General features: G+C 42.4%; 1 protein-coding gene across 1 annotated transcript; it reads right to left on the bottom strand.

Moving 5' to 3' along the window:
* Positions 1-1,788: 1,788 nt before the first annotated feature.
* On the bottom strand, positions 1,789-26,209 carry LOC308486910 (uncharacterized protein). Its single transcript, XM_081024131.1, has 11 exons — positions 25,968-26,209; positions 23,354-23,443; positions 22,618-22,725; positions 19,883-19,967; positions 16,496-16,557; positions 14,127-14,309; positions 12,643-12,725; positions 9,894-9,970; positions 5,855-5,992; positions 4,496-4,528; positions 1,789-2,019 (listed from the first exon to the last, which is right to left on the bottom strand). Exons 1-11 carry the CDS (start codon positions 26,202-26,204, stop codon positions 1,955-1,957), a joined length of 1,161 nt encoding a protein of 386 aa, XP_080880257.1. The 5' UTR covers positions 26,205-26,209; the 3' UTR covers positions 1,789-1,954.
* Between the last annotated feature and the right edge of the window lie 1,099 nt (positions 26,210-27,308).

Below are 27,308 nucleotides of genomic sequence, written 5' to 3'. Positions count from 1 at the left end.
GCACTGCTGCATTGGGCTACCTGAGTAGTTTACATGGGCATTAACTACTACATTATCCCCATTCATATTCAAATTACCTTTTACAGCCCAATCTTATGTACGTTCACATATAAGTAAGTCCTATTGTTGAGGCTTACTCCCAAAGCAAGTGTCTGTATGACTGCAGCCTTGTTTCTGTCTGAACAGGTCACAGTGGGGCACAATAGTTGGAGAAAAAACATGAACATGGTGAGCTGCCTTAGACTGAGTCAGACCACTGGTTCATGAACAGTTTTGTACTGTCCACATGGACAGGCAGGGCTCTCTCCCGGTCCTACCTGCCAAGGAGTGAACCCGGGACCTTCTGCAGGCAAATCAGAAGCTCTTCTACTGAGCAGGCCTGTTATTGCTTTGGAAGCCTCACGGACTGTCGGCAATCCAAATGGCTATTGCTTAAACTAGCTTGTTGGCTGAGCGGATCTGCCAGGAGCATGTCTTCCCTGAGATGTCATCGCGAGATGTCAAAAGCATTGGTGCTGATCTGCGCTAACTAGGAGACTGTATGAAAGGGATGTCATCCATTCAAGGAACAAGATGTAGTTAAACAGCAAAACAACAATAATTGCCCCTAATTTCCCAAGCAAGAAAGAAACAAGCCTGCAAATATCAGAAGAGTCTCAGCCCTGCGTTTCCATGCGATGCTTTATTTCAGTTCATGAATAATGGATACCATTCTTTCTGTGTCTCGTTGCTTCGCACAACGTAAAAAGATGTGCATTATGCAAATATGTCTTCAAATGGTCTCCTGTCAAATACATATTGTTTTCTGTTTCTGTTTTTAATGTAATTGACAAAACACTTGATAGTACTGATTATGCCTCCCCCTGTAAACAAGTTGTTTTATGGGTATCAGCAGCTGTGTTTATGCCTCTATGAATTTCTGACTTCAATATGAAGTTGTCATTGCACTGTGAAAGAGCACTGCACAAAATCCTAAGCGTGCTACACACCAGCTGGCAAATAAATAAACAAATAAATCCTTTCAGTAATAAAGACAGGTAAAACAATATTGGTATACTCCAGAGCAGCATCAAAAAGTTTTATTGGATTTGCTCTTTTAAATTTTATGTACATGTTTGTACTTTAACTAGGAATACCAAGGAATGTAGAAAAAAACCTAGATTTATGGCATGATTCAATCACCTTGGCTAAAGCAGGGCAAGGCATATTCACATTAGCAAAATCCCAGAGGTGTATTCAAGACTAGAACTGCACTACTGTTCTTGGTAATAAACAGAAAGACCGAGAAACAGTTATTATGCTCATAGGCATAATAACCCAGCCCAGAAAGTTTCCAAGCCTGAGAAAACTTTGCTCTACTTGCTTTCATGTTATGCTATTTAGACAGAATATTGTTTTGAAACTTTTGTTAGATGCCTTTTGGGCACAAAAAGCGAGGTGTGCGTGGTAACACTAAGAGTACAGGTATTTCCCTTCCTGTTCAGAAACAACTTTATGCACAGTGCTCTGAATTGATACAAATGAGTAATGTTATAGCACTGCATAATGTGGTCAATGGGCAAGTTCAAGTCACTCACGTTTATTTTGAAAAGTCTTATGGGCCCTCTCCAGTTATAATATCAAGCTGTGTTTTATCTTTGTGACTTGAAGATGAATCATGCCTCCTCCCCCATAACAGTGTAAATGCACAATGCAAATAGATTTGGGGCCGGTGTAGGTTTTGGCATGCCACCCACAAACAACTGAGGATCCTGAGAGCGTCACCAAGGAGGTACAATACAAACACACTCAATATATGCATATTTTAATAAAGCCCTTTACTAAGGAACGGAATACATTTTAAAGATTGCCAGTTTTAAAATATAGCATATTTTAAGCTCCAGTGTCAAAAACATCACTTGATACCTTGCCATGTACCAGGCCACCATGATCCTGTTGAAAGCTGATTTCTTCTTCATGCATTCCAGCCTGTAAATGAACTTGATCTTTTTGCCACAGTTTTCTTTAATTTTTCACTGCCTAAGGAACAGGGAGGGGAGGGGTTACTGTAGTCAGCATTCACTCTTCTGTATTTTTACATTAGTTTAACCATCACCAATTTTCAAACGGACTCTAGCTTAATTCATATAATATCTCTTATAAACAAAAAACTATTGTTTAGGGAAAGTTAGACTACAGCAGCATCCTTAACTAAGAAACTACCATGGTAAATTGTGCAGCGGAAACATGCAAACCACTCTCAATGATCTGGTTGTTCTCCTATTGTGTGTGTGAGCTAGTCTGATTCACTCCTTGCTTACTAGAAGAGTACTTTACAGTAGCCATGGTGAATCTGTCAAGTTTATCTGTTTCTCATTTTTCAATCTCAAGGGTTGTTGTTGTTTTTACAAATCCTCATGAAAATTCATCAGCGCTTTAGTGTGAATTTCTCTTTATACAAACTTTTGTATGCAATATTGCCTAATACACATGATTTTTCTAAAACACATTTCCTTACTATAATGCGTTTTTATAGGTTATTTGCACCTATAGGTGGGTTTCAATGCAAACTTGACCCTAGTATATGCATTTTCATAAACAGTATCAAATTTTATTTCTGTCAGAAACCAGCATAAGATAAAACATACGGAAAAACTGAACACATAAGACTTAAAACAGGTAGGGGGATACACATTCTTTGGCCCTGAAAAATTGAGAAAGGTGCAATTTTTTTAGGAAATGTTTCAGTTTGCATATTGCTTGGGAAAGTGCGAACTATGTAGGTTCACCTTTAAATGCAAACTAAATTGAATTTCTCCCCCATACCTAAATCACGGTAAGTCCAACTTTAAGTTGTCCGTCAATAGGGTTGCAGAATAGAGAGCAAAGACATTGAAAGGAGCAGTATCTCTAGAACATGGTGGGAGGAAAAAGCTTTGTAGTACTCATTGCATGATCCATTGCAGGGTTCTTAAGAAGCAAACTTAATGATCTTTGAATGTCACATGAAGGTGGAGGGTGGACCTCCTGACTATCCTTTGGAAGGTTATTGGTGAAGGTTACAGGCCCAAGGAAGCTGCTCCATGCAGAGAAAGGACTCCTATACCATTGCTGGGGAGGCAGTGAGCCTGGGCATGATAATCTAGGCAAGACACTCCGTAGCCCCTCTACTGATCGTGCTCTAGGAAGCCATACTTGTGCACTATGAGAAATACTCCCGGGCAGATTAGGATTCTGGGGCCAAATCTAATCTTGACCCAAGAGTGCTCAGCAAACATCAGCCTTGTGTCATTCCTTATCGCTAGGTGAAGGTGGAGTTTATCTAGTTCTGTAGGATTTATTTTTCTGCGCAACCAATGCAGGGTGCGACTGCAGCCTCTGTACGGTGGTTGACTTGAGAGTTACCTGTCTCTAGGTATTCCTTCCGAGAAATAATCCAGGCCCAGTAAACCATAGAAAACTAAGCTGCCTTATTCATTGAAATGGCCAGGGCCTAGAGAAGCTCAGAAGACAGCAGGGGGGTTGAAGTTTCCAAGAATTGCTAGCCATATGGCACTGCATCTCACAGGTAGTACTCTGGCTAATGGCAGGCAGGCCGCATTGGGGGGTGGGAAGAGATGGTTCATTTGCTTGGCAAAAGGATTCCTGCCATGTGCTGAGATGGCACTGCGTTCCCCGCAATGTACAAAGTGCATCATATTCTCAGGTTTCCTTTCTGCAGCTTCTGTTGAACATTTTAAGGCCTTCAAATGCAACCTTTTTGAGATGGAAAACAATAATCACGGTTAAGAAAAACTAACTGCCAGATTCCTGTGTAGCTGGCAAATGTGAGTCTTTCTTCACTGAGAACACCAATTCAGTAGTCAGGCACAGTTAAAAAAAGGGGGGGGGGGATGATAAGATTTATTAGGAGAGCAATACTAAATATAACAAGAAGTATTTTCCCCCTGAAAAGGCATTGTATAAATCCAGTGTAGTCTTCGGGACTCTGCAGACATCATTTTTATTGTGCATTCCTGATGATTTGTGCTTGTGCTGCTATCGGGGAAGTCACATGTGATTCTGCTTTAAATACTGTTTGCACCTGCAAAGGCTGTGGGCTTTTACACAGCTTCATTTCTAATCAGCTTCCTGCCTGAAATCCTGTAATATTTTATACCACCAGTCTGGAGAAGCCGGTTGATTTATTTTGTGGCAGGATGATTATATTACTACAGACTGATCTAAGAGAAAGGTAGAGTATGGCAGCAGGGGTAACCACGCAACTCACAAGCCAATATGGCTTTAAATATATGTGGCTCCAGCTGCTTGGAACATAGATTCCTGCCAGGGGATAAGATGGATTACATTGCCTGTATTATAATATACAAAGTAGATCATGTTTTCAAGTTTTCTTTCTGAAGCTTCTGTTAAAGCTTCCAGGGCTTGATGAGCACTATAATATTTTGAAAGTGTTTATATAAAAACAATTCTGGTAGAAATTCTAACAATATGAAAAAATAAAATAAATGATTACCAGATGCTGATGATAAACTGGAGCGATTCTTCCCTGAGAGCACCAATCCAGTATTCAGGCATAATAATAATAAAGAAAAGCAAATGTTAGGATATATTTAAAAAGCAACTGCACACCTAACAGCAAATATATATTATCAATGTGTTTTATAAATCTGCAGTGTAGTATTTGGTTGATTTTGTGACTATTTAAGGAAATTACTGAGGACTTCTCTTTTCACAGGTTTTAATATGCAGAGCCTAGGGCTTGCCAATCAGAAGATCGGCGGTTCGAATCCCTGTAACGGGGTGAGTTCCCGTTGCTCGGTCCCTGCTCCTGCCAACCTAGCAGTTCGAAAGCACGTCAAAAGTGCAAGTAGATAAATAAGTACCACTCTGGTGGGAAGGTAAACGGCGTTTCCATGCGCTGCTCTGGTTTGCCAGAACCGGCTTAGTCATGCTGGCCACATGACACGGAAGCTGTATGCCGGCTCCCTTGGCCTGTAAAGCGAGATGAGCACCGCAACCCCAGAGTCATCTGTGACTGGACCTTATGGTCAGGGGATACCTTTACCTTTACCTATATTGTTTTTAGGACTTTATTCCTATTCTTCAACTTCCCTGAATCACCCTCACATAGCTGAAGGGCTGTTTATAAAGGTGGAAGGGGGAATATGCAACACTGTTTCTTGAGCATAGAATCATATGAGTTGGAAGGGAGTATGCAGCTGCCCTTACGGGGATCGAACCTGCAGCCTTGGCGTTATGAGCGCCACGCTCTAAACCAGGCTTCCTCAACCTCGGCCCTCCAGATGTTTTGAGACTACAATTCCCATCATCCCTGACCACTGGTCCTGCTAGCTAGGGATCATGAGAGTTGTAGGCCAAACACATCTGGAGGGCTGAGGTTGAGGAAGCCTGCTCTAAACCAACTGAACTATTCTGTTCTGCCCCAGTTTATCCTCCACCCAAAACACTGTCTTGCTGCCTGCTGTGATAAAATTATATAATTTACACGGTTTACAAAATCAATAATGTGAATTATGTGGCCATTGCCTTATTCCACCCCATTCATTTTGATGCAAATGTGTGGGGGGGGAGAAACCTAATCAATTACATATCAATCGTGGACTCAAAGCAACAACAGTGAATAGCAATTGTATTCACTGGATTGATAAGCAAACACCAGCAATTTCTACTCCTGTTTTCGTCAAAATACTCAGACATCCCTAGGTACATGCATATGTTTGTGTGTGCAAGATTCAATCTGTGCAAATGCAAGCACCTTAACAATCATAACTACATTTCCAAGCTTGAAGCAAGAAAGCGTCCTATTATTTTTTATGTTTAAGTATCTTTTAAGTATCTATTTAATTATTACCATTAATTCCTGTGACTGATGCCATGCTTTGCCGTGAGTACATCTTTCGCCTTAATAAGGAAATGTTGTCGGAATACGTTGTCAGAGAGCCACATTTAAATGGTCTCCCCAAGTTTTGTTCTTTGTTTTTGCTAATGGCTAATTCAAGAACATGAGAAATTATGTTATGCAATATATATATTTTCATAAGAAAAAGTTTTTTTTCTGAATTAAAGGATTAAAACAAACTGTAAAACAAAAAAAAAGCCATGAAATATTTAGCTAAGGCAGAACAGAAATCAGAATGTAAGTAAACAAGTATCAGATGTACAGCTTTCACTGCTAGAATAGCAGTCGCTTTAAGAATTCTGTTGACTTGAGGAGGCATATTTTTCTACGTAATAAAACCCAATTTAAGGCACACGTAGCCCAGTCGTGTGTCGTATCCAACACTGCTGTTCCACTTGTCCAACAGATTTCTTCTTATGCAGTGGAACTTCTCCCTCCTTCCGCCTGCAGTCCCACACCCTCCAAATCTGCTGATGAAGGCTAGAGGACCCTCGAGAGCAATTTCAGGGGCATGAAGGGAGAAGAGAAGAAGAAGAAGTCCTGTTGCTCAAGTGGAATACTGCTTGCACAGCACCGAAGACAACCTTTAGTCTTTCCAGTAAAACATGGGGAGCACTCAGGAACAACAAAATGAAAAACTGGCATTAGGGTTCATCTTTCCCATAAAACGTGCTTTAAAATTGTCTTCCCCTAGGATTGGCTTGAGATGGGTTGAAAATTACTGAGGCTCACTGGTGACAAAATGGTGGTGCAGTGGCAGAGCCTGCCACAAAATAGTGGCAGATAAAGGAAGCAGACATCATGTTCTGTTGCTATCACTGCATTCTTTGCCACAGTGTTTTCCTTGTGGCAGGGACTCGCATTGCTCAGCTTTCCGGAAGCTGAAAACAGTTGTTTGTTCTAAAAGACTACGTTTCAGCCTCCCAATTTTAAGGAGAATTTACTGATCTAGAGGCTCTAGATATGCTTTAAAAAAACGTATATTTTCCTTCCAACCCAAGCATGACTCTCAATGTATTTTTACTCATCTCCTGCAATTTCTTCTCCAATCGTATTTTCACTATTTATTTATTTATTTATTTATTTATTTATTTATTTATATTTATCACATTTTTATCTATCATCTATCTATCTATCTATCTATCTATCTATCTATCTATCTATCACATTTATATGCCAATTACAGATAGGTAGCCGTGTTGGTCTGCCATAGTCAAAATAAAAAAAATCCTTCCAGTAGCACCTTTAAGACCAACTAAGTTAGTTCTTGGTATGAGCTTTCGTGTGCAAGCACACTTCTTCAGATACACTGAAACAGAAGTTTCAACTTCTGTTTCAGTGTATCTGAAGAAGTGTGCTTGCACACGAAAGCTCATACCAAGAACTAACTTAGTTGGTCTTAAAGGTGCTACTGGAAGGATTTTTTTTATTTATATGCCAACTTTATCTTCCAAGGAGCTCAAGGTGGTGTACATGGTTCTCCTCCTCCCCATTTCATCCTCACAACATCCCTGTGAGGTGAAGAAATGTTGACTGGCCCAAGGTCACCCAGTGAGCTTCACAGCTGCGTGGAGATTCAAACCCTGCTCTCCCAAGTCCTAGTCCAACACTCTAACCATTATGCCACACTGGCTTGTACCTTTTTCTCTCCTCCAAACTCCCAGTTTCTTTCATCCCTGTTTCCTGGTCATTCTACGTTCACTTTTCCTGTAACCTCTTTTCCCTCTCACCCCCTTCTTTTTCTTGAAAGACCTACATTGGCCCCCAGTACGTTTCCAAGCACAGTTCAAAGTGTTAGTGTTGACCTTTAAAGTCCTAAACAGCCTCGGCCCAGTATACCTGAAAGAGCGTCTCCACCCCCATCGTTCTGAAGGCAGCCCTGTTCAGTGAAGTTTTGAATGCGTGATGTTTTAGTGTATTTTTTGTCTTTGTTGGAAGCCGCCCAGCCAGATGGGCGGGGTACAAATAATAAATTATTAGTAGTAGTAGTAGTATTTCCAGTTTATTTATTATTAATAATAAAATTGTAACCCTTCATCTCGCTTTCCAATTCCCTTCAACATCTCTTTTGGCCCTTTCCCCTCAGAGAAGGGAGACCTTCCTTCCTTCCTTCCTTCCCTCCCTCCACCCACCAAACATCTGTCTCCCAGCCACTTCTGCTCAGAATGCAAGGACCTTCTGCTGACAGCACAAACGAAAGGCTACAGCATGGCCAGATAACAGGGCAGGCAAATGATGAGAGACAGGGCAGGTTGTGGCACTGAGGCCCACCTCCACTGTTTGAGAATCAGTGCCATAAAACACTGTGTTGAATAACAGACACACTACGCAAGACTCTTAACTGAGTAGCTTGGCCCTTGAATGCATTTTCTTGAACGGGACCTTTGTGCAAGATTTTCTGAAAGCTTGGTAGGCAAAGGAGACAGGTATTTGACAGGCCTCTTAAATACCACACAGAGAAATACAAAAATAGACCCACAACTCTTTGCAGGTGAAAGCCAGCTGTGTGAGCAGATTCTGTAGGTTTATAGCCCAAGGGCAGGAAGTGTTCTGGGGAGGGGGAGCATGGGGAAAAGTGCCTTTTTACTTGGAATTTTCTGCAGAATGACAACTGGAGAGGAAAGAAGCATTCCTCAGAACAATGCAAAGCCGGCTGTGTGGCTTGCACAGGCTCTCCAGCCAAGCTAATAAGCACCGTGTGGATTCTCCACTCGTCTTTGCTCAAGGAATAAGTAAACTATGAAAGTACTGTTTAGTTAATGTATCTTAGTCTCCAGTTGTTGTTGTTGCTGCTGCTGCTGCTGCTGCTGCTGCTGGGTTTATGGTCACATAGAATCATAGAATTGTAGAGTGTAAGGGGCGACAATGATCACCGTCCTAGTCCAATTCCCTGCAATGCAGAAATCTTTCACCCAACGTAGAGCTCAAACCCACAACCTGGAGATTAAGAGTCTCATCCTCTACTGACTGATCTAAGGGTGAAGACACTTTACAAATTAGCAGCCTGTCACCATCTGCCTTTGGGGGGGGGGAGGGGAGAACCAAAACTTTAAAAAGTTTAAGTTACTCTAATCTAGAGTTCTGATGTATGGGGTAAACAAACAAAAAAAAAGTATCCTGAACAATCTACTTGCATAGATTCCAGACAACCAGATTCCTGCCACGCAGCAGGACAGAGCAGCTTTCAGGCAGCACCAGAAATGATGAAGGCAGGATCTGGGAGCCTGAATGGTGCTGCCAGGCTTTTAACCTATTGTGCCCTAGCAGAGTGACATTGGGGCTCTGCTTCAGGCACCTTTCACCAGCACTTCAGACAGCATTCCATCATGCAGGAAAAATGGTGGCAGCTGAACAAGAGGCTGTGTTTTGTGCTAGACAATATAGTGCAGGCATAGGCAAACTCCGGCCCTCCAGATGTTTGGGGCTACAATTCCCAGCATCCCTGACCACTGGTCCTGTTAGCTAGGGATGGTGGGAGTTGTAGTCCCAAACATCTGGAGGGCCAGAGTTTGCCTATGCCTGATATAGTGAATTGAGCTCATATGCAACTAAGTCCATGGAAATTAATGAACCTAAATGAGCTGTGTCCATTAACGTCACTGGATCTGCGTCTGTGGTTTGTTAAATGAGTTTCCTAATATACCTAAGCCTACAGGCAGCAATAGCCTCCCGGCAGAAGCATCACTGCTATGTACATGGAAGGGGAGGGGAAAGGTGGCAGGTGAGGTTGGGGATTCTTGACGCACCAATGGAGCTACTCTGGTAGAAAAACCAGAGCAGCCACGCAGCCACGGCCTTGTCCTCTCCCTCTTAGCAAAGTAGCAGTGACACTGCTGCCAGGAGGACATAGCTGAGGCTCACCCCACTGAGGGAGGTGCTCCTGTAGGTTTCTATAACCAAAGGACATTTTCGAGGAGTCCAACTAACCGAAAGGCAAGGCAAAGCAGGCATTTGTAGCATAATCATTTCAAGTACATTTACTGGCTCTTACAGTTGGAGAGGAATCTAGCTCCATCAAACAGGTCTATTTCAGTTACGGTGTGAAAAACATTTAGAGACCAGAGGTATCTATAAAAAGAAAAAAATCATCAGAAGATAAGGAACTTGGTTTTATTAACATTTATGCATTGTAATATATTTATGCACTATTACCTTCATTTCATGGTTTACTCAACATCACAAAACGTAAGAACAAAGGAAACTGCTTTATACTGAGACAGGCCATTGGCTGGCCGGGATTAATACAGTCTACAATGGCTGAATGAAGCTCTCTGGGGTTTCAAGCATGAGTATACTTCCTTCAGGCTGCAATCCTGTGCCTGATTTACCTGGGAGTAAAGTCCCATTGAGCTTCGGACTTACTTCTGAATAGACATGTCTAAGATCGCTCTGCTAATATATAATTTTAAAAGCCTTTCTGCCCAGATGTAGATTTTTTAAAAAAAAGTCAAGGTATGTCTAGGGCGGATTGATTTAAATCATCAAGAAAGGAATCTGAAATCATTTATCAAATTATTTAAAGATCTAGTTACTTATTTAAATATTTCCTAAAATGAAGCGCACACTAATTGCTTAAGGTAACCACATTGTTTGATAACTGGAGTACTAACTGAGCAAATTGCAGCGATCAGTTAATTTCCGGGCATCAAATAGGATTAAAAGGTCAATAAGATAGATTGGAGGATAACAGCTGTGGTGATGTGCCCCACAATTCTTTCTTGAAAACAGCATTTCAAAAGACGGCTATTCATTCATTTTTATGAAGGATATATATAAAAGGTCAGATTTAATTTTCAAACATGCTTTTTTTAAAAAAGAAAAAAGAATATAATAGCAGGAATTTTAAAAATCCAAATTACATGTTAATAAATGATGATGATGATGATGATGATGTGTCTGTGTATTATTTATTCCCTAAGGACACAGGTGGCCCTGTGGTCTAAACCACTTGCCAATCAGAAGGTCGGCGGTTCGAATCCCCGCGATGGGGTGAGCTCCGGTTGTTTGGTCCTAGCTCATGCCCACCTAGCAGTTCGAAAGCACGTCAAAGTGCAAGTAGATAAATAGGTACCGCTCTGGCGGGAAGGTAAACGGCGTTTCCGTGTGCTGCTCTGGTTTCACCCGAAGCGGCTTATTCATGCTGGCCACATGACCCAGAAAAACTGTCTGCGGACAAATGTCGGCTCTGTCGGCCAGTAAAGCGAGAAGAGCGCTGCAACCCCAGAATCATTCGCGACTGGACTTAACTGTCAGGGGTCCCTATACCTTTAATCAATTGTATATGTTATTTACATTCATTCTGTGCATTTCTGGTAGTGAAGGAATGATTCTGCAGTTGATTCATTCTGACCCCATGTCACTGTGGTTGCACACAATTAATGCACTTCACATGAGTATGTTGTGAAATCCTGGAACTGTTCTTAATACACAAACACACACCAATCATCCTTTGTGTATAGCAAGAAGAGCCACTTCAGGAAAGGGCAATTGGGAGCCCATTGTTATTTCCTCACTCCAAATCATCTCCCAAGTTATTTGAAAATCCCATGTCAGTGGAGATGAAAGCTGCCCGGAAAGGGATTTGGAATGGAGAATGGTTAAATATATCCCAGCAACACTTCAAGTCACCCATTGCGTGGACAGGCAGAGTCCCCAGATCCCGCGCGGTCCCCCCGTCATGTGGAATAACAACTCATGACAACATGCTATGGGATTAAATTGGCCACAACTTTATTAAATTTCAAATGTGGGTAGACCTTGGCTCAGGCATTGGGCGTTCTCCCTCCCCAGTCCCCAGCCAGGGACCTAGGGAGCATCAGGGTTATCCAGTGTGTGTGTGGGGGATGGGCCGGCTCTGGAGAACATATGTTCAAGCAGAGATAGCCGCCCCCGTTACGCCGCCGCCGCAGGGGAGAGCAATGACGACCTTTCGGCGTACGGTCAAAGCCTCACTTCAGAAACCCCTTTAATGGGGAACCCTGGTATCGCCGCCGCAAAGAGGAAGATGGACTAAAGGATTCCGCCCAAGGCCTGATACCGCCAAAGTTGTGACGTTTTGCTACGGGAAAGGCGAAACCTGCCAATGCAGGGAAATTCCTTTCTGGCCCTTTAACAGCGACCTTAACGTAGCAGCACCCGCATACCTGTGAAGAAAAGTTAACCTGCAAAACCTGTGAAGAAAAGTTAACCTGCAAATAAGACATTAACTGAGGGTGGGTAGGGTGGGAGAAGCTCTGGAGCCAAGTGAGGATTCCCAGGTAAGATCCTCCCTCTATTGTGTGGGCAGGTAATCCCTCCCCTACCTGGTCTGGTCTCCTTGGCAATGCTTCCCCCAGGTGGGATTGGACAACTGACTGAGGTAGGCGGAGACCTCCAGGTATCCCACCTGAGGGAAGGCAAACCAAGCCTATGCTGTTGGAGCCGCTCCAGATCTAGGGGCTGCGCGCGTCCACGCAAAGGGCGCCCCCCGTTTTAAGCGGGGAGCGGTCATTCCCCAAATGGCTTTTCCTGGTTGTTGTTGTTGTTTTTAAATGCCCTGAAGGAGAAATCCAGTTTCTCTGCGAAGTACAGTACTGCTGCAACTACAGTGGAAGATACAAACTGAAATTGAATAAGTGCAAAGAGATTACTTCGCTACTTCAAGCCCTTTTCAAAAGCACAGCGTCTCCTCCAATAGTTTGCATTTGCTATCATGCAATTTTATACTGCATGCAGCAGCAGCTGCTTGCATTCCTACTCACTTATCATAGAATGAAGGAATTTTCGGACTATAAAAATCTTCCACATCAAAGAAATTCCTGCTTTCCCAGGAAATATCAGATGCCTATTGGGAAACAAAAACAATTAAATAATCTTCAGAGACAGGTACCGGTGTGTTCAGAAAAATCAGTACTACTAGACACTGGAATATAAGGGTTGATTAAGAGCACGTGTAGGATTTCTAAAAGGTGCAATGCTGTAAATTGACTTATTTATTTGGAATCTGGATAACTCAGAATTTGATACTGGAGTAGAGGTTCTTGGTTTTTGTTTTCATTGTCACGGATGAAAATAAGTGGAAATACTGTACTATTTTAGGCTGTGCCTATAGCAGATGATTTGGTCCTTTCTTAGTATTGCAATGCCAGCGCTACTAGCCGTTCTACAAATGGGCAGTTGGGCAAACACAATGGAGGCTTTCCTTCAAGGATGTAACATATAGACGTATAGAGTCATTTAAAAGTGGGGATGTATCTATTGTAGCGCCAGATATAGAGGATAATGCTTTTGTAAAGAATATAAAAATGCTGTTCAAATCATGTCATCGTGGGGAAAAGTCTGCATTTGACTTTCCTATGTCAGAGAATAACACTGGACTTAATTAAAAAGCATGCAAGTGGGTGGGTGATGTCACACTTCCTTAAGAATTTCAGAGTTAATCAGAACAGAAACACTAGAAATGTAATCATATCATAGAAGTCAAGAGATGGCTTCTTTAATGATTGTGTGAACCACTGAAATCCTGAAAAGAAACGTGAGTGGGTTCCAGTAATAATGCATAGATTTCACAGCCACTGTCTTATTAATATTACACACAGAGAGAAAAGATTTTCAATATCTGACAAGGAAACAGAACCAGGCTACATAACATTCTATCCACAGCAAATACAGTTATCACATGATAACCTGAATGTATTAAATTGCTACTGCTGGCTATAGCCTTACTATAGTCTGCCATGTCACGGTAATCATACATAATCACAAACAGTGCTTGTTTCTTCACCCCCAATGAGGAGCTGTGTGGTGAAGAACATGAAATTCATAGGGGTGGAAACAAGAGGTGTGAACCGAGCACAAGATTTGGTTCCGACTCCCACTCAACATTCTGAAAAAAACAGCCTGAGACAGTAGAAACCAATTTCTGAGTCTCCAATTTGTCACAAAACAAATCCCAATTCAGAAAAACAAAGCTTTGTGGCCCTCCAATTCACTATTATAAATATTATAATTATTATTTTTATATGACTATAACTTCCCCAGCTTATTGACAGTAATGAGTGAGATCTATAGCTGAATAGCCCCTAGCAAGTAGCTAAAGTCTGTCAAATTACATACTAATAGGTCCAGTGGTTTGTTTTTTTGTGCTAGACCTTTTTTCAGAATTGGATAACATCTGGTAGCCCCTTCGGAGGCAATTATGAGGCAAACCAATGAAAACCATAAGTTTCTGGACAATGCCATTTACCTTTTCGTGATCTTTATTTTTCTTCGGAGGAGGCAGTTTCCCAAGGGAGTTTAAAATAGCTCCCCTTAAGATCATAGTGCAAATATGAGATGAATTCAGCTTGAAACTAAAGTTCAAATCAGTAAGGGCTCTCATTTTTTCTTTTGCTGAGCTCCATGCAAGAGCTCTGATACAGTACACATCCTAGGAAATAAAAAGGTAAGCAGTCAGCAAAAACTGAAAAAAAGGTGTTTTGTCTAAATCACAGCTTAAATCCACAGGTAACTTAAACTACCAGGTTCAAATCCCCACTCAGGGATGGAGCTCACCTTAGGAAAGTCAACACAGGAAGCTGTCTTATAATCAGTCAGATCATTGGTCTGTCTAGCTGTCTAGCTCAGTATTGAGTGGCAGCAGCTCTCTAGGTTTTCAGGGGGAATGCCCAGCTCTACCTGGGATTCAACCTGGGATCTTCAGCATATTACTACTGCCCCTTGCCAGAAGTCACTACTTTTCAGCTCCTAACTTACTTCACAGGCCTCCCACAAAGATGAAATGGGTGAGAGAACTGTGTAGATCACAGACAGGCTACAAGGGTAGCATTACTCCAAACTGTCCAGTTCAAAACAGCATACAATAAAACTATATATATATATATATATATATATATATATATATATATATATCTACAAACACAAATCGCACGATGATTAAGCTAAGGAACACTTCAATGAAAGGCACAAGAGAACAGCAGCCTTCCTTCTACCAGCACCCGCCATAGTAGGAAGACATACCTAGAGAAGATGTTCTTCAGGCATCCCACGACCACAGAAATGGTCCTCTATGCTTCTCTACATTCCTCACCTCCAAATAGAGGAGGAAACAGAGAAGAGCCTCTGCCACTGATTTAAGGTGATGAGCAGGTCCAATATTTCTGATAGCTAAGACCCAGCCAACTGAAGAGCTTTAGAGGTTAAAACTAGCACTTTGGAATGTACCCAGAAACTAACTAAGAGCCAGTGTGGATGCAAACTGTGGTGAGATTATGACTGAAGCCACACCATTGCATTTTAAACCTTTCTCAAACTGTGGTCTGTGAGCTCCAGATGATCCACGTTAAGGCTGCAGAACTACCAAGAATATCAAGACTTCATCCTGGCAAGGACCAATTGCAATGATAGCGGTAGAGAGTGCTTTGACAAGGGGCAAATCATCACATAGGGCAAAGAGGACCCAGTCTTTATTGATTTCTGTAATATGGTGCTGGTACAGACTGCTACTTTTTCCTTTAAAAAATCACCAGTTGAAAGGGCGCTTCTCAGCAGCTTGGCCTCAGGTCTATGGTGATGCCAGCATGGGGAGATTATTCATCCACTGCACTAAAAAGGCAAGACTACGGTTATTAAAATATGAATTATGTATGTGCTTTGATAAGTAGAGCACCAAAAAAAATATTAAGAGGTTCACCAAGAGCCTCAGGAATTTCCAAGTGGTCTGCAGGCGGGCGAGGAGTTTGGGAACCACAGAATTAGGAAGTATTATTAATCCAGTGTAAGCACTGCATATGGTTTTACATTGTTATACATCTTGCTGTTAGATTTCTGAGAACAGGGCAATCCATGTGGATTAAGGCAACTCCCCGCCAGAATCCTGAAGTGTTAACTGTCCTAATAAAGGAGTGTTAACAGTCAAGAATGATGTACTGTAGGCCTCTGTATGAAAAGAAACAAATGAAGCTTCAGATTTGACTAAGACAGACAGAGAAACATACACAGAGAAAGAGGAGTTTTTATAAGCTAACAGCAGAAGGAGATTCAAAGCTGCTTCTCTCTGGAGATCAGATGAAGGGTGGTAGATTTGGTTGGCTGATATGAATGTTAAAGATGTACCTCCTCCTATACCCAACCTGTATATCTGTAAATAAACTAAAACATTACAAAACACTGTAAGCATCCAGTGTCCTTCTTCCAAAGGGAACCAAATTCAGCTACGTGCTGAGCCCTGGAATTTTTCATCACTCAAGAGAAACAGGGAGAGTGCAACTATAGGGTTGTGCTCGAGTAACAGCAAGTTCTACTAGATTCATAGACATAGTATAGCAAATGTTTACTGCATCAGCTTGTGTTTATATACTCAGTTTTATGGTGCAGCAGTCTAATTTTTATCAAATCGTGAAATGGCTTTGTGCAACTGAGGTCTTGGACATGGATGCTTGCTTCAACTCTTCATGAGTCTGCAAAGAAATTTGTGTATTTATTTTATTTATTTGGGCTTACCTCTTAGAAAATATGGCACAATTTCCCCGACCAAATATCTTAAAATTCTACAAGAGTATAAAGTGTACATACAGCGAATCCTATAGTTACACGAACCACAGCATTACTACTCACAGGATTCATGGGGTCTAAATCCACAGCTCTTGTAGCATCACATATTGCTTTTTTGATTTTGCCTAGGAACAGAGCAGAGAGAGTTTCTTCTATGACTAGCAACCACCACAAAATATTATATCAGGCTTCCTCAACCTCGGCCCTCCAGATGTTTTTGGCCTACAACTCCTATGATCCCTAGCTAGCAGGACCAGTGGTCAAGGATGATGGGAATTGTAGTCTCAAAACATATGGAGGGCCGAGGTTGAGGAAGCCTATATTATATCAACTTGCTGCTTTTCATTAGTGCACATACAGGCCTGGTTTGCACATCACATTTAATTATAATTAAAAACAAGCTATAGTTTAGTATGAATGCACTATGTACTTGGGCATGCTGGTGAAAAGTTCCTGCTTCCCTCTTCCTCTGCTCCTGCTAAGCTGCCACATCTGAACCTGGTTCAAGGTTTGTTTCTCTCCAAACAAACCATAAGCAATAAGCCAAGAACCAACCTGAGTTACCACTAGTAGTTTGTTTGGAAAGAAACAAACCATGAACCCACGGGGAGGAGCAGAGTGAGAACTTCTCGGCAGCATGCACAAGAATCCTGTACATTTGCATTAAATTATGGTTTGTTTTTAACTACTGTTTAACGTGGCGTGTGAAACGGGTTACTAATATAACTCAGCATGATAACTTTAGAAAGCAACCAATCTCTATCACCGCAAACTACATTTTGTTACTAAACCCAAAGACAAGGCTACCTGTAGGGCCAGAAAATGTTGAGTTGCCATTCAACTGGTTGACACGTACAGTGGACCCTCAGGTTACGTTACCTTCGGGTAACGTAACTCTCGGGTTGTGAACACGGCAAACATGGAAGTGTATACTTCTGGGTTTCGCCGTGCGCGCATGTGCAGAAGCGCTCTATCGCGCCACATGCAGAAGCGGTGCCTCATGTTGTGGACTTTCCGGGGTATGTAAGGACCCCCGGAACAAATTATGTTCATATCTGGAGGGTCTACTGTAATGCTAAAATCAATGGTTTAGTGCTAAACATTTAAACAAGCTGGAACAAGCCCAAGCAAAACCTTTGTCTCACCTACTCCCCTTCCGCTATCGTCCTCCTGCACAGAGAATGACTTTATTATTATTATTATTATTATTACTACTACTACTACTACTACTACTACTACTATTAAATTTGTATACCACTTTTCTGCGCCATAATTCAGCATCTTTGGCAAAGCACAAAAAAGGCTTCCCACTTACTTGTAAATGTACCTGCATAAATCTATCAAAATGCTGATAATGCAGTTACTTGATCCATTTAAGAATGCACATGTGTAAATCTGCCTCTGTTGTCTGTCTCCATGTAAACCATTCCAATGCAAATTCTATCAACGCTGCTAGATGTTTTGGTTCTTTCAGCTCATTGTGTTGTTTGAAGCAAGCAAAAAATGCAGGAAACCTGCCATCTTGCTTTGTTGCTGCTCAGGTAAACTATCAATTACATGCCTAAATGGGCACATAATTGGATTTCCGTGCACAGTAATCTATTCAACAGGTGGTGCTGAAGGAAAGATTTTCGACTTATTTTCCTAAATAAATACAAACATGTCTTAGTTTTGGATTTGATATCCCGCTTTATCACTACCCTAAGGAGTCTCAAAGCGGCTAACAATCTCCTTTTCCCTTCCTCCCCCACAACAAACACTCTGTGAGGTGAGTGAGGCTGAGAGACTTCAGAGAAGTGTGACTAGCCCAAGGTCACCCAGCAGCTGCAAGTGGAGGAGAGGGGAAGCGAACCCGGTTCACCAGATTACGAGTCCTCTGCTCTTAACCGCTACACCACACTGGCCTGCAGGCATTTGTTTTTACTTAAACAGGCAAGAATGTTTTTCTCTATGACTAGGTTGAACTGGGCACAGTTTAACTTAAGCTTGGCATATAACAAAGACAGCCATTTCCCCATTACTTGGCTCTACACATCAAGAAGTACTGGTTGTGTTTTGGTTTGTAAGATTAGGTTTCACAAGATAAAGGTTAGCTCTAAAGTCTACATTTTAAAGACTGATGAAAGTATATTTTAAATCTAAAGAAAAACAATCTCTTCTCTTATTTGGATATTAGGGTCAACTTTCCATATGATCATTGTCAATCTACAGTAACACTACCAAAAACCGCTCTGGTAATTAAAATAATAATAAGAAAAATAGCTGCAAACCAGAAGGTCCACTCTAAAAGCAGCTAAGAATACAAATCAAACTCATATTATGATTCTATTCATATAGGAACATAAGAAGTTGCTTTATGCTATTTATCCATCTAGCTCAGCACTGGCTGCTCATATAGGCAGCATGCTTCAAGCGGAGATCTTTCACAGCACCTGCTACTTATCTTTCTTTAACAAAACAATACAAAACAAAACCCTGGGAAATGGGGGTGACTGGGATCTCTTGCAGACAGACAATGTGCTCTGCTACTGAATTGTTGGAGCTCTCTTATAGCTCCATGCAGACCATGGGTCGGCAAACTAAGGCTCAGGGGCCAGATCTGGCCCAATTGTCTTCTGGATCCGGCCTGCAGACAGTCCAGGAATCGCTGTGTGGATCAGAATGGATCTGATTCTGATCATTCAGGCTGCGCCATTCTCCCCCCTCCCTCAAACACACTGCGGTGGCACCTCCCTCCCTCCTCCTGGCTTCTCCCTGCCCTGCCTAAAGGAGGGAGGGGGCTGGGCTTTGTTGGTGCCAGTCCCTCTCTGGAGCCCTTTTGCATGCCACTCATCATCCCTCGTTCATTTTTTCCCCTCCAAAATATACTCCAGCCCCCCCACAAGGTCTGAGGGACAGTGGACCGGCCCCCTACTGAAAAAATTTGCCAACCCCCGATGCAGACATTCCAACTGCGTGAGAATCAATACATGGATGGAAAATTGAGATTATGCCTACTGGTCCTATGCAAACATATTCATCTGAAAGTGCACAATGCCTAAATGTGTAGAAACTGGACACGAGTAGGATGCATGCCATGGGCGTAGCCAGGATTTTTGTTATGGGAGTGGGGGGCAGGACTTTTGTTAGGAGGGGCAGAACCAACGTGATTGGTCACTTAGTTAAGTATTTCTATTGTTTTACTTGATCTGCCCCCCCCCCCCGGCTATGCTAATAATAATAATAATAATAATAATAATAATAATAATAATAATTTATTATTTATACCCCACCCATCTGGCTGGGTTTCCCCAGCCACTCTGGGCAGCTTCCAGCAGAGTATCAAAATACAATCTTATCATGCTGTTCCATAGTGATGCCAAGGTGGGTAGAATATATTTCAATTTGACTTATTACTTTTCCTACACAAGCATGCTTATTGAGCTTGGCTACAGAAGCAATATGTCTTACCGCATTTTACATATGCATAAGCTCTCCTCGCAAACGCAGGTGTCTGGTAGTAAGATCCAGAAACACAGCCAACATGACAGACACTCTGGAGAAAAGAGGATACTCTTGTGAGCTGCAATATTATTATATTTAATACAGCCCTGCAATGTGATCTACACAGCTATGCCACATAAACACTGCCATTGTGAATCTAATGGAATTCTTGAGCCATTCACATTAGCTCCATTGCTCTTTTATTTATTTCAAATTACTGGTCTTATTTACCTCAGCAGGGTTCTATGAGATTACTCCCCAGACTGTTCAGACTCCTATGGGGATGATTTATGTCATCATTCCAGTGCAGTGTTTCCCATAATTGTACTGAGTTTAAAAAACATTAGAACCCAAGGGGCTAGACAAGGAACTATAACATTAGCAGCATGCTCATATAAATCAATTTATTCCCTTGCAGAGAAAAAGGAACGGAGACAGAATTTAATGAGATTGTATGCGAACTACAAAGGCACCAACAACACTTATAATAACTTATGTTTAATCTGAAGTATAAATAGATCACAGAAATAAAATTTGAAGGCAAAACAATACACACTCTCATTTTTCCATAACTAAAAGTGCAATGCTAGACGCAGAAGCATGTCTGAGAGTATATTAAGTTCAACAGTAGTTACCTGGGTGTTCTGCTTAATGCAATGGGACTTATCTCCAGATAAGTATGAACAGGAATACAGTGGTACCTTGGGTTACAAACACCTCAAGTTACAAACACTTTGGTTTACAAACTCCGCTAACTCGGAAGTAGTACCTCGGGTTAAGAACTTTATCTCAGGATGAGAACAGAAATCGCACGGCAGTGGGAGGCCCCATTAGCTAAAGTGGTACCTCAGGTTAAGAACGGTTTCAGGTTAAGAACGGATCTCCGGAACGAATTAAGTTTGTACAGCCTTTGGACGAATTAAGTTTGTACAGCCTTTGGACAACAAGAGAGTTAAAGGGGTGCTAAAGGAGGAAAATGAGATTCAGTAGTGAAGCTGAATTAATTATTTGCATTTGTCTTGACTAAAGAAGACGTACGGAAGATCCCTGAGCAAGTCTGAAGAACTGAAGCAAATAGTGGTGAAAAAATGAAGTTTTAGGTATCACTGACAAATTCAATATAAACAAATGATCACGTTCAGCTGTTATCCATCCAAGAGTTCTTAAAGAACTCACATGTGAAACTGCTGATCTTGTAACAAAATCTGTAATTCATTCTGATTACTTCCCTTTGTACCTGAGAACTGGAGAGTGGCCAATGTAGCACCATTTTTTTAAAAAAGGATCCTGTGGGGGAACAGCTGCCATTTGTGGTGAAGCTTCCCCTATCACTGCATCTCTAGAAAAGGATTAACTTGTTGAGTTTCCACCATACAGCTGTTAAAGGCACACACACACAAAAATTCCCACAATGCCATCTCTAAACCAAGCCTAGGCTGCCATCATGCATCCGATTATTTGGGAGCGAAACCCCATTAAACACAAAGAGACTTACTTCTAAGTGGGCATGTATACCATTGTACTGTGAGTTAATTATGAAATGAATTCTTAATGAAAGCCTGGTGTTTGGCACAGCAGGAAACATGCCTAAGCTCTTTGCAAAGTTTACACATTTGCCTTTTTGAGGGAAGAGAATTTCTAAACATCCACCCACACTTTCTGTCTAATATCTGCAGAAGATAACTTCTAGGGACTACCTGATCTCAGATTAAGATGCATTTTGATTGCTAGGGACAGGGAAGGCAAACTATCATGGCCTGGAAAATAAGACAGAAGTAGGAAAAGGGCACTAAAGGGGAGAAGAAAACAACAAGGATTTCTATTGCCTGGTGCTCACTTATCAATCACAGCTCTCACATCACTCATTGGCTAGAAACACTGACAGGTGGGAGGAGCCAGGATGACTCATTTCAAAGAAATTGCTTAGAAGGGTATCTGCACATTTTGCTGCACAACTTTCTTTCTAGGACAGCTAGACAGTTACTTACTTAAAAAAACAACAACTATGAGCCCCAATGCCTACATAACGTCTAATCAACATACTAAATAACATTATCAATACTACTTAAGTGACTCTACAGCAGTGGTTCTCAAACTTTTTTTCTCTGCACCATGCTTTCAAAATAAAAATTTGCTCACACAATGGTGTTATATTGTGTTTTGTTGCACTACAATTTGTATTCTATGGAATTCAAATTGAAATATGATAAAATATATAATAAATAAAAGAAGCAATAAAGATACAATTACAATTCATATAGTTTCTAGCATAGCACATTACAATTGGTACAACAAGCAGATAAAATTAAGCAATTTGCCAAGACTCTGAGCAATTTTCGATTTGTCAGTGGGGGGGAAAGTTTGGGAATAACTACAGCATAAAATATCCTAACATTTTGAGAAATTAGTTCTTGCTAAAATGCCAAAATACTCATTTAGGTGTTAGTTCTCATGTGATGTACAGTAATTGTTAAATGTTACCACAACAGTAGCTTGTTAACCTAATTCCTCCTAATCATGGGGTGAATAGTATGCTATTTAAAAATTATGTACATGAACAATGCATCTAAAAATGCATTCCTTTGATTCATTAAACTTCTCAAAAGGTAACAATTAAATGAAAACAATATGTTTCTCTCCCTACAATACAGAACCGCCGTACAAATTGTACACATAATACAAATGTTACGGAAGTTCCATACCTTGGGGACATTTGCAGCTTCTATTGCATTAGTAAACGCTTCCACAGCATCGCGGTGCAAATCTAATTTTTGGAGAGCAACACCTAGATGATAATAGGTTTCAAACACCTAAAATAAAAGAACCAGGATAGCACATTATTTATAATATTTTAGTACTGGTATGATTAGAACAGCCCCAGAAGTTCAAAATAACGAGTAATACCCACTAGAAGATTTTGTGCTATGAAATAAGAATGCAACCAGGACTATTGGGACTAATAATCAAGAATGACTATTCCCCCAGTGTTTAAAAGACAATATAAATAGATTACAGGCACACACACCCATTTACACGGGGGTTACATTTCAAGGTGGTGAACGTTTCATGTTGGTGAAATCACGTATAATTGAAACCCATTGAAAAAGTCTGCAAACACCATTCTGCTTCACCCCGTTCCATACTTTTAGTGATGTTTCAGTGACATCCTTATGACTTTTCTGGGTCACTTCCAGGTTCATCGCAATGCACGTATACATGGTCGCTCACATATTGAACACGTGTAAGCTGGGGGCTGCCTGGATACCGTAAAAACAAAACAACCGCCAGAACAGCTATAGGAAGCTTTGGTACCATACTAATTATAAAAATATCAGTCAATCAAAAACCAACCCATGCTTTACAGCCAAACCCACAAGTGTGTGCTTAATAGTGTGTGTGTTGGTCCTATTTTTCTTTTAAATGCTAAACTGAAATTACCAGCCGTATACAGCTATGACCAGGAACATATTCTGCAGGAAACTTCATTTTGTTCAAGGAAGATAGCAGCTTTCTATAGTATTCAATTGCCTGAAAACAAAATAAAAATAGCATAACGACCTCAAGCTGGGGTGAAAATGTCCAAGTAACAAAATTTCTGTTTCAAAAACAAAAAGCAGGTCAGAGCAGTCACTCCTTTTTGTTGTTGCAAGATTCATTCGAATGAAACATGATTGTGTGTATATTTGTGTATATGTATGCATATATATACACACAACAGTGTGTATTTGTATCCAATATGACTCATGTATAAAGCACTCGTTTAAAAAGAGTACTATTAGAAAAGGGAAGGAAAATCACAATAGGCATCCCATTTCTCTCAAGCTCTGCCACACCCACTGGTGGAGGAACAGGGGTGCGGAGGGAGCCATCACAGCGGGCCCCCCAGACACGCACCATGCACTCCCCCCCCGGGCGCTGGGCGTCACGCCCCCCAAAACTCACACCATGCCTGTGGGTGGTGCGCCACGCCCCCATGGGCGGCATGGCCCCCCCGGTAGCGGAGCATGCAGCTTCACCACTGGCCACACCATTGTGTCAAAGGAAGAAAACAAATGACTGTAATTCTAAAAGGAATGCAAAAGTTTAGTGTCTCAGAATGGTGTGGTGGTTAGTGTTGAACTAGGACCTGGGAGACTAGGGTTCAAATCCCTGCTCAGCCATGAAGCTCACTGGTAGTGACCTTGGGCCAGTCACAATCTCTCAGCCTAATCAACCTCATAGGGTTGTTGTAGGGGTTAAATGCGATGGGGAACAAGCATGTACGCAGCTTTGAGCTCGTTTGGAGAAAAAAGTGTGGCACAACTGTGGCAAAACCCAAGCAGGGGGCGGGAAATACCCCCGTCCTAAGGCAGAGAAAAAGAAACCATTTGCCCTTCCCTGGTTAACAGCAGCCTGCCAATTTTCACACCAGATAATAATAATAATAATAATTTTTTATTTATACCCCGCCCTCCCCAGCCAAGGCCGGGCTCAGAGCGGCTTACAAGCAATAATAAAAACAAGATGAATGATTACAACTTAAAAACAAAAATAAAATACAACATTAAAATAATGGAACATTAAAATATTAAAATGTAGCCTCATCGCAGGAGGAGAAGGAAAAGAAAAAAGAAAGAGGGAGGGAGGGAATCAAATTGGCTCCAAGCCAAAGGCCAGGCGGAACAACTCTGTCTTACAGGCCCTGCGGAAAGAAATCAGATCCTGCAGGGCCCTGGTCTCATGAGACAGAGCGTTCCACCAGGCCGGAGCCAGAGTTGAAAAGGCCCTGGCTCTGGTTGAAGCTAATCTAACTTCCTTAGGGCCCGGGACCACTAGGGTGTTGTTATTTATGGACCTTGAGGCTCTCCATGGGGCATACCAGGAGAGGCGGTCCTGTAGGTACAAGGGTCCGAGGCCGTGTTAAAGGTCAAAAGCAGCACCTTAAATCTGACCCTGTACTCCACTGGGAGCCAGTGCAGCTTGAAAAGCACTGGGTGAATATGCTCCCATGGCAGAGACCCCGTGAGGAGCCTCGCTGCAGCATTCTGCACCCGCTGGAGTTTCTGGGACAGCTTCAAGGGCAGCCCCGCGTAGAGCGAATTACAGTAGTCAAGCCTGGAGATGAGCGTCGCATGGATCACTGTGGCAACAACTGCCATCTCTCCCTCTAAACTTTAGTCTAAAGGCTTGTGGTGTGTGTGCCTTTGGTAGCGAGATGCCAAACCACCTGACCTCCTGAGTGAGGACATCTTCCCTGCTATGAGAAAGCAGTGGGAAGCTTCACCTCCCGGAATGATCCTGCTTTTCCTTAGGACGTCCGTTTTCATCAGATTTAGGAGTTATGCGACCCCTGAGCCATCTGAAGATTGGCCTCCATAGGGATTTTTTTAAAAATGTTAAACATTTTATTATGTTTTTTATATATGTTGGAAGCTGCCCAGAGTGGCCGGGCAACCCATATGGGTGAGGTAATAATAATAATAATAATAATAATAATAATAATAAATCAAAAACTATTCACAACAGAAATAGATAAAAACATGCAGTAAAAACGTACTAAAAAGTTAAAAACAGGCATCAGTTAACCAGTGTGGAAAGATGTATTCTTACTTATGCCCTTTTAAAATGTGGGGTGGGGGGGGTCATTGGGTGGTTGTTTTTATTTTGGTTATGTATTTTGTGGTTTTATATTTTGATTTTATTCTGCGAACCGCCCTGAGACCTCCGGGTATAGGGCAGTCTATAAATTCAATAAATAAGAATAATAAATAAATGATAAAGATTATGACGTCCCTCTTTAAAATGGAGAAATGACGTATGGAACCCTACGTCACACACAAACGAACGTGCAGCCCATCCAACATGGAAACTGGGGTGAAACTTTTTGGCGCGGATCAAGCCAGATGATTATATCCGGAACATAAATCCCCCGAAGGTTTCCACAGCCAGATTCGACCGGTGGAGCCCGAAGGATTCACCGCGCGCAGCTTTGAGAGGCGCGCCATTACGCGCGCTCTCGCGCCCCCCGGGCAGCCGCCCCAGCGAGCCGGGAGGAGGCAGAGGCGCCCGTTACCTCCCGCCAGCGCTTGGCCCGCTCGCAGCCTATGGCCGAGTGCAGATACGTGCGCGCCTCCGTCTGGACGCGCCCCACTCTGCAGACCAGCTTGGAGACGGCGGCTTCGAGGTCGGCCTCGGCCGGGTCCTCCGCCCCGGCGCTCTTGGCGAAGGCGGCGGGCTTCGTGCCGGCCGAGGGAGGCGCCGGGCTCCCGCTTTGCCGCCGGCTTTGCCGAGAGAGGCGCCCTTGCTCCATTGCGGTGGGCGAGGCGCGCGAAACTGGCGAGCCCGGCGCGGCGCGGTCGCCATGGCAGCCCCCCCCCACGCGCTTCGGAGCCGCAGCCATGGAAACGGGCGGGAAAGGGGCCGGAGTAACGCACGGCACCGCAGCCCACTTTCTGGGGTTCCTGTTTCATGGGGGGGTGGTCTTCATTTTGCACCGTCAGGAATTGAAAGAACCCTATAAAAATCCTCATGGCGTCTCCACCAGACGTCTGTATTAAGTAGGGAGAGTTTGGGCCGCTTAGCAGGCAATGCAATTTTTTTTTTTAATTAAAACAATGGGAATACTTTTGCCTTTGTGCAACGCAGATGGACGTGTTTTGCACATGGGGGAATGTCTTGCAACTCTGCCTGTGTTGTGTACCCAGTTGAATAGGATCCAAAAGGCAGCAGTCTGATTGGTCCTAGAACAATAGGATTCAGAATGCAGCAGTCTGATTGATCCTAGAACAATAGGATTCAGAATGCAGCAGTCTGATTGTTCTTGAACAATAGGATTCAGAATGCAGCAGTCTGATTGGTCCTAGAACAATAGGACCCAAAATGCAGCAGTCTGATTGGTCCACAGGAGCCACCCAATCCAGCTCCAGGTGGAAGTGAATCCGCAACCTGATTGGCCAACAGGAGAATTCCGGAATTAGCCAATCATGTGGGGCCCATTGTGTAAATAATGTATATAAAGCAGACATTCTGGGGGAACTTCCATTCCTCACTACTATGAGCTGAATAAAGAGCATGAAATCCACTCGACTCCGAGTATGTTTCAGCCTGCTTCCGACGTCCCTGTTGCCGCCGTCAGGGCAGGCGACTTGGGCATAGCTACGCCTCTATGGGAGGGGGAAGCACACAGATGTAACGCATTAATATTCTTTTAATTTCTGCAGCCTGTCTGACTGTGTATCTTCCAACTTTTGCGTGCCTTATTTCTGAGTAAATGTACCCAAGGCCACGCTGCTCCTCCGTGGATGACCATTCCATGTATGGCTTAAGTTGTCTCTCGAGGACCGCGAATGCAGAGTTACCAATGAAGAGGCCGGGGGAATTCATTTAATTCAAATTATCCTTTTCTGAAACAATG

This window comes from Podarcis pityusensis (genome assembly GCF_964106645.2).
Source record: "Podarcis pityusensis genome assembly, chromosome: 10".
Classification (NCBI taxonomy): Eukaryota; Metazoa; Chordata; class Lepidosauria; order Squamata; family Lacertidae; genus Podarcis; species Podarcis pityusensis.
The sequence above is the reverse complement of the archived record's forward strand: the minus strand, read 5'-3'. Positions and strand labels throughout refer to the sequence as shown.

Excerpts from the sequence above, each read along its gene's own strand:
- LOC308486910 (XM_081024131.1), bottom strand. The coding sequence starts at position 26,204 with ATGGAGCAAGGGCGCCTCTCTCGGCAAAGCCGGCGGCAAAGCGGGAGC. Across the intron at positions 22,726-23,353 it reads GTCATAGCTGTATACGGCTG|GTGTTTGAAACCTATTATCA; the intron begins GTAATTTCAGTT and ends CTTTTATTTTAG. Across the intron at positions 14,310-16,495 it reads ATTTAGACCCCATGAATCCT|GATGTGTACTGTATCAGAGC; the intron begins GTGAGTAGTAAT and ends TTTATTTCCTAG.